At 32.4% G+C, this 8,124-nt stretch overlaps 1 protein-coding gene across 1 annotated transcript; it reads left to right on the forward strand.

Annotated features, from left to right (window-relative positions):
- Positions 1-555: 555 nt before the first annotated feature.
- On the forward strand, positions 556-7,715 carry LOC134686672 (uncharacterized). The gene is made up of 7 exons (XM_063546346.1): positions 556-679; positions 1,155-1,323; positions 2,937-3,125; positions 3,523-3,764; positions 4,587-4,793; positions 6,195-6,591; positions 7,549-7,715. Exons 1-7 carry the CDS (start codon positions 556-558, stop codon positions 7,697-7,699), a joined length of 1,479 nt encoding a protein of 492 aa, XP_063402416.1. The 3' UTR covers positions 7,700-7,715.
- Positions 7,716-8,124: the final 409 nt, after the last annotated feature.

Below are 8,124 nucleotides of genomic sequence, written 5' to 3' on the forward strand. Positions count from 1 at the left end.
AAAGAATATGAATTTAAGTTGTTTCTGATCATCAATACAGTGTGTTGAATGTATTAATTGTTGGAATAAATACGAGAAAAACGTTTATAAGATATGACAGGCATGATAGCACTTTATATTTTTTTGGGGCAATAATTGACTTTTTTTCATTTTATTAGATAGATAAAAAGAAATGGAACAGTGGACATTGATACAAGAGGTAAAAGAAAACTTTTAGTCACTTTAAACTGTCTGAGATAACCCGGAAAATCACCAACAAAACAAAAAGGAAATTATACTAGTAATGCAATAAAAAACTGTTTTTACATTTCATCAATATTCATGTTCACAGTTTTTTCAGCAAATAGGGAAATGAATACAACAATTATTTCCCATACTTCAGATTTTGAATAACTCAACTTGAAAAATAAAAGTTTTTGTCAATGAGAGGTGAAGTATATTCATTGAATAATTTGCCAATTGTGTTACTGAGATAAGTGTATACGGAATCATATACACCATGGTACCAATCGTGTTGTTTCATATGATAGCATATATACGGACCATCACGTTAGAATGGAGTCTATAATTTTGCAGAATAATAACCATGGCCTGACTGTATGGACGACGTCTGTTTTTATAGTAGGCAACATAGCTGGTGGTGGTGTATTGGCTCTACCAAAAGCTGTTGAAGATACAGGTAATGCATTATTGTATACCAATGTAAGGGATTTTTTTGGAAATTTTAAATAGCATTTCATTTTATCTAGTCATTCCGTGAATAGTCAACCAGAACACTTAGTTAGCGTATACTGTTAACCATGTTAACCCTAGACAATTTTAATCAGCAAAGAATAGTTTGTTTTCAACTGTAATCAATGTAATTTATTTTCAAAAGTCTAATCAGTTATATTTTAAAAGAAAAGTAATAAAAACGAACTATAATTCCTTAATTCTTCTCAGTTGGTTTCTAGTGAATAGTTATCCTATTGTCTACACTACCAATCTCGTTATTTCTATATATAGATATTTGTTAATTATAAGCTTACGAAGTCTTTGGACAATTTGTCTAAATTTCGGAGGTTTTTTCTTCTATTTTAATTGTTTTACAATAATTTGTATCGTTCATACTATTTTTCTGTTTACAAAATGAAATCCAATGTACTGTTTTACAGGTTGGATTGGGTTCATTTTGATTATTGTCTTTGGAATATTTTCTACCTACACTGCCACATTAATTGGCGAATCGTGGGTAATCATTCAAGAAAGGTATCCAGAATATCGGTCACATGTGCCAGATCCGTATCCAGTAATTGGAGAGATAGCATATGGAAGAAAAGGAAGGTAATGTATTATCATTTAGGTAAATTTTAAATAAATCATATATTACAGATAGCTACATGTAATTAATGGGTAGTGTAACATTCACAGATTCTTCAATAAGATGTACTCATCTCAAACCGAGATATGCATACATCTGAAAGATATACCATGTTTATAAGCAACATTCAAACAGCGTCTGCATATTGATGATATGTCGTTCGAGGGTATGAAGAATATCATTTCCAATTTTTGTTTGCCAGTAATTGCAACAAACTAGAGGCTATTGGACCAAATAGTCTTATTTCTAAGTATGGGGTCATTATTTTTTATTTGTCCATCATGGAATAGTACTCCATGGAAATGATTTATTTACTAAAATTTACAAAGAAATTATTTTAAAATATTAAGGTCGAGGACATATCAATAAAGGCCACAGTAGTATACCGTTATTCAAAAGTCATAAATCGATTGAGAGTAAACAAATCTGGGTTACAAACTAGTACTAAGGTAAACAACTATATATAAAATATAAGAAGATAACAACGGATCAACATAAACATTGAAGTGTAATAAAAGCCACAACACAAATTCAGCATACATAGAAACAAACTGAAAATAACTGCCATATTGCTGACTTGGTGCAGGACATTCAAAGAAAATTTTTGGGTTGAACCTTGTTTAATGACTAGCCAAACCTCGTGCATGATGGCAATATTAAAAATACCGCTTAAATGACAACATTCAATGTACATGACAGGAATTTATTACAACTAAATGCAAGAACACTCAGGACAGACTTCATATACATTGTACAAGAGAGGGTTCCCTACGCAGGAACTGCTCAAACAAAGTTGTGAGAAGAAAGATTAAATAAGACACTCCGTAAATTTATGTTCACCGTCACGAATTGGTGGATCAATACGATGTGTCTGTGTCTAAACTAACTAAGGACATTTTAAACACGTTTTAGATTGTGGTTTGCCATCTACGTAGTCTGATCTTTTAAGTACCGAATATGACTGTTTCGATGTGTGTGAATTCGCATTGGTATAAGGCGTGTCTCGATATATGTACATCCAACAGTCATGTATTTATTTTTTTCTGATGTTTTATTTGTAATTCTGATTGGATATTGGTTTATGTCTTATCGTTTGTAGTTTAACTTCTATATTTTACTTTCTATTCGTATATGAAAGTGAAAGATAGTAAATCGCCTAGTTCATTCATATGACTTAAGTTTTAAGCTACTATATGCGCAGGATATTTTTATTTTTTCACAGTTTGAAAATGTTGAAGCAGAAGAAATCCCGACATTATTATATAATACAATTAGTTACACAATTACCAACAATTATATATTATTTATTCTTGTAATTGTTATAAAATACATTAAATAACTTCATTACAAACTTAATCCGGATATATGTTCAATTTTTAGAAAACGGCATACTAGAATTACGAACTGTGCGTCACACGAAAAATGTCAACGCCACAAAAAGTGACGTCACATGTAAATTTCTAAAAATTAAAGCTTTGACTTCGTAATTCCTGATTTTTTGTGTTGGTCATTTAACAATTAAGAGTCATATATTTAAAAGAATAATTTCTCGTTATCTGTTTTATTATCCTATTAGAAACATTGTGAACGTTGTGATGAACATCTACAACTACGGCAGTGCTGTGGTATATATGGTGCTAGCTGCTGGAAACATCGAGACTCTTTTGTCAAAAGTGACAGAAGATATATCGCTATGCTATTGGCTAATTATATTAGCCGGAGTACTAGCACCACTAATATGTCTTGGAACACCAAAGGATTTCTGGTAAAACAGTGTTTATGTTTAGTATTATTAAATGATATTTGGTGCAACAATTAGATTATTTTATCAAGAAAGGGGCATCTGTGACACACAAATTAGAGGCTCTCTTAAGTTTATTCGCAAACATCATTTATGATTCCTTTTTACAATATATACGCTAAAAACGAAATGTATGATCCCTCAACCAAACGTAAAAGACTATGACGATAAACATACTATCTTCCTATATCTATGTGAGGATACAAACACAAAATGTAAGTTTATATTAATCTAAACATACTGAAAAAGTAAAATACTAAACTGTGTCAGTAATATATATCTCCACTATATGTTACTTGTTATTGATTTCCCTTTAAAGTTATTTCGCTTAACACCATTTTTTTTTATCGTTTTGTTACAGGCCGATAGGGGTAGGAGCTACGTTTACCACTGGTGTAGCGTGTATTTTGATAATTGTCCAATCACTAAACGACAGGGACCAGAACATGCCTGTTTCCCATTCAACTACAGACCCGCTTAAGTTCTCTACGTCATTTGGAACAATGGTGTTTGCGGTCAGTGGTCATTCGGTCCTACCGACAATAATAAATGACATGAAGAAAAAGGAAGATTTCAAAAAAGCAGCTTTCCTTGGATATGCAAGTAAATTTGTAAGCTTTGTTGTCTCCAAATTAACAAATTCGATCTTAAATGGTGATCTATCGAAAAAGGCACTAACCATATCAAATTAAACTGTTTTTTATTTCCAATTTCCAATTTCGTCAAGCTATGTGCTTGAGAATTTACAACACAGATGATGTATAAATGTTCTAATGACGTACAGTTAGAAAAGAGACATTTACAAATCCACTCTTTTATGATGCATAATCCGGTGCAGTTTAAGGAAAATAAAAAGGCGCAGAACCGAATATCTATCCACAGCATCATCCTAGGTTAAGAACGGTCTGATTCACTTTAGTCTCTTTTAGGTCTTGTTTGTTTCTGTCAATGAACATTGTTTTCGATTGTCCACGTGCGTAACATGTATAGTTTTGGGTTTTAGTGGACGTTGAATAATGTGGTTCCCAAATTTCGGGGGGGGGGGGGGGGGGGGAAAGTTCGATCTATCATAAGAAGGGATGAATTTTAACAAGTTTGTTTGATGATTTGTTGCACATTATTCTTAACATCGGTTAAATTTCTATAATGACAATCCTAAAGATGAAAAATACAAACTAATCAAAATATCTTATTTGCTTGAAAACAGAGCAGGGAATTTGTTATACTAATTATGACGCATTTATATAATCGAGGGTGTTTGGTGAGCTCGACCTCGCTTGAAAAACTTGTACGACAGGCCCTGAATTTTGCCTTTTTGAGCATTCAAAACTTGCTGTTTTTAGCAAAAATTATGGCCACTTTTGTTTTATTTTTGTTCCAATTTTTTTATTGTGATCTTGTGAAGTGTACATCTTCTATTTGCAGTTGTATTAATGATGTATATGCCAACAGCAGTTGTAGGATACATGGTGTATGGAGAGAATCTCAATGAAAACATAATAAAATCTGTATCTGCTGGTCCATGTGCGTATACGGTAGAGGTTTTGGTTACGTTACACCTTTTGTTGGGTTTTATTATCTTGATGAACCCTGTATGTCAACAGTTAGAAGCCAAACTTGGTGTTCCTACAGGTGTGTTTATCTCATAGTCAATCAAATTAACAATTGTGCATATATTTACGGAACATGGTGTATATGATGTAATGATAAATTGAACAAAATTCGAAGCAACAGTAACAGTACACAAAACACAACATAGAAAACTTAAAACTGTTCAATACGATATCGGCTGCTGCGTAAAGCTAAGCAGATCCTGCTCCACATGTGACACCTGTCATGCTGTTCATGCCAGTGAATCCGGTGATAAGTTGAATAAAGTAAGTCACATTCGGGGGGGGGGGGGGGGGGGAGGTACGGGATTATAAATACGACATTTGGAACATATCTCTCGTCATCTGTGAAACAGATATTCCATAGCGGTCAACCAACTCGTGATGGCGTCCATAATTTTTTCGGAGGGATGAACACGTGGTGACTGTTAGAAATACAATCAAAACTAAAACTGACATACGAAACCATAAATATTTATTGTGTGTTTGATTATCACGAATTGGTTGACTGATAAGATGTGTTTGTGTCTTATCTTCTTAAAAATCTACTAATTGTGTCCTATTTTCGATTCATATGGTGGTTATTCGTGCATCGCAGGATACGCTTACTCTGTCGACGCACCTTGTCTCGCTTCTTTTGACGTTCATGTAACTGCTATGTATTTTTTTAACATCGATATGTAACTTCTGTGTTGATTTCAGTTATTGATATGTTCATAATTATAAATTTACTGTAAACAAAACTTTGAATTTTTAAAAAAAACTAAGAATTTTCTTGATTACCTTAGCCGTATTTGGCATCACTTTTTGGAACTTTTGGTCCTCAATGCTCTTCAACTTCGTACCTTATTTGGCCTTTTAAACATTTTTTTATTCGAGCGTCACTGATGAGTCTTTTGTAGACGAAACGCATGTCTGGCGTAAACATAAAATGTTGGTCTTGCTATCTATAATAAGTTTAGCTTATTAGTTTTTTTTAAGGCTTTAACATCTGTAAACTTTGTTAGGGACTTTCCATTTTTGAATTTTCCTCGGAGTTCAGTATTTTTGTGATTTTACTTTCTACTGTTGTCGCAAATTTAAAACAATGTAAAGCTTCAAATGAAATTTATGTTTAGTACACATGCAGTTATTCAAAAATATTTTATGACACTAAATTACTCTTATCTTTGAATCTTTTTATGAAAATATATATTCAAACTTAGCTAAAATACATTGTTAGGTTATACGCAACAGAAAATAGAAAATTAAATGAATAGAAGAAAAAACAGCAGAAGTCTTTGCAGTATTCTAGCTTCATTAGGGAAATGCAATTTTTTTCCAGTGATTATTTACCATACATTTGATGTGAAGGATGATTATAGCATTTATGGTACCGTAAAGTCAAATAGAACGAATAATTTTTTCCTTTATCTTATTACAGCATTCACCTGGAAAAGATGTGTAGTGCGACCTTTGATTGTCATTTCAGTGTTGTTCATTGCCGAGTCTATTCCACATTTTGGTTCTATTCTATCACTTGTTGGTGGTTTGACAACAACTCTTTTATCGTATGTCTTTCCGTGCATATTTTATACGAAACTATGCAAGAATGATCACGTGGCTGGGATAAATATAACAACGAGTAAACCTGACATACAAAAACAATCGGAATCACATTCGCTCTTGGAAAGTATAGACAGCACAGGGTCATGGCAAATAAGAGAACATACCAGTACACCAATAGAAGACGCAGCATTCGTTGGTAGACGAGAATATTCCATTACTCCAGTTGATGTGCGAAGAGCTCTGTTGTATAATACAAGAAATTCTCATGAAATGTAAGCATTAGAAAAGAAGTTTAAAAATAAACAGTCAGAACAAAATACATTTGTGAAATCGGGATAAATTTCTAGTGTTTCAAGGGGTGTTTAACGACCTTTACTACCACGAGGGTCTCACACGGTTGACAGGAAAAGAAAGAATAAACTTATCATAGATACATACAGAACTGAACATATAATTGTTTTATTAATAAACTGTCAATATGGTAAATGTCCTGTAAAATTTAAAATATTTTAAAACAAATTTTACTTTGATTTAACCTTTTATCTGAGAAGTATTAAATTTTGCATTATCCGATATGGCAAATTATTGATTACTTGTATTAAACATGTAACTGACGTTCGAAAAAAAATATCATCTCATAAACTCTGAATATCATCAGGTGCATGCTCATGTCAAGCCATGTAATGTGATTCCACTAATTTTGTGGTTTAGAACTGTGATGTGAAGTAAACGTCCAAGAGAAAGCTACCTATCGATATTAGTAACCACAAAGACATATATAGAGATCTTCGTTTAAGAATCGTTTATTGTTTTGTACTCTTTCAGAATTAAATTTCATACAAATAAACTCATATAAATATCAAAACATTTCTTGAATTCAATAGCAGATGCACAGCTCTTTTATAAAGCTGTGTTTAATGGTTACCGCATTTTTTTTATAACTTTTTAACTAGTTACCGTATTAATATTAATTGTAATATTAGAGAACAACTTGAATGATGGTCATTTCTGCGGTACAATAGTTAAGGTATTGTTTTGTTTTAAATACAATATAAATCCTGCTCTTTTATGACGTTTGCCCATGATAACCGAAATTATCCGAAGTCAAGTTAGGCAACAATCAATGACATACAATTTGACTGGGGAAAAAATTGCAGCAGCAAGGAATTGACACATGAATACCGGTTGAAATTCTATTTGATACTAAACGTTCATGTTTTCTCTTTCAGATTGATTCCTCTATGGCAGAGAGTTTTCAGCTTAGAGATTATATTAATTGGCATCGTAGGTGGCGTTGCGGCGACTGTATCTGCCATTATTGCAATAGCTAGTCCAAATAGTTTATCGGTACCTTGCTATGTGCATCTACAAGGAAACTAACGGATAGAGACATGATAATGTGCCTTTCTTAAATTAACTTTAACTTAAAAAAAACACCAAAAAAACAAAAAAACAAAAATAAAACGTTTGAGTATCACGAATAAGTTTTTTTCATGGTTTGCAATGTTTAATGTTGTTTTTCAGAATTCGTATGTACTTATATGTGGTTACAAAATAGACGTGCGATTTACAATGAAATATTGGAATAAAAACTAGATGCGGAGAATTTTTTTTGTAGATATTCAAATCACCTTGATAATGATGGGAAGAACACCACAGGTGGTGGACAGTTTGTCCGCAAGAACAATTATTCTGCGTATAGTTCATGATATATTTTGAATAATTCTCTGATGATGCAATTCTGTAATTTAACAAAATATAAAAATAAAGAGATATGATATGAATGCCAACGAGAGGACTATCCA

Source organism: Mytilus trossulus, chromosome 10 (genome assembly GCF_036588685.1).
Source record: "Mytilus trossulus isolate FHL-02 chromosome 10, PNRI_Mtr1.1.1.hap1, whole genome shotgun sequence".
Taxonomy (NCBI): domain Eukaryota; kingdom Metazoa; phylum Mollusca; class Bivalvia; order Mytilida; family Mytilidae; genus Mytilus; species Mytilus trossulus.

Coding starts and splice junctions, on each gene's coding strand:
- LOC134686672 (XM_063546346.1), top strand. CDS start 556: ATGGAGTCTATAATTTTGCAGAATAATAACCATGGCCTGACTGTATGG. Junction 4,794..6,194: donor CAAACTTGGTGTTCCTACAG/GTGTGTTTATCT, acceptor ATCTTATTACAG/CATTCACCTGGAAAAGATGT. Junction 6,592..7,548: donor ACAAGAAATTCTCATGAAAT/GTAAGCATTAGA, acceptor TTTCTCTTTCAG/ATTGATTCCTCTATGGCAGA.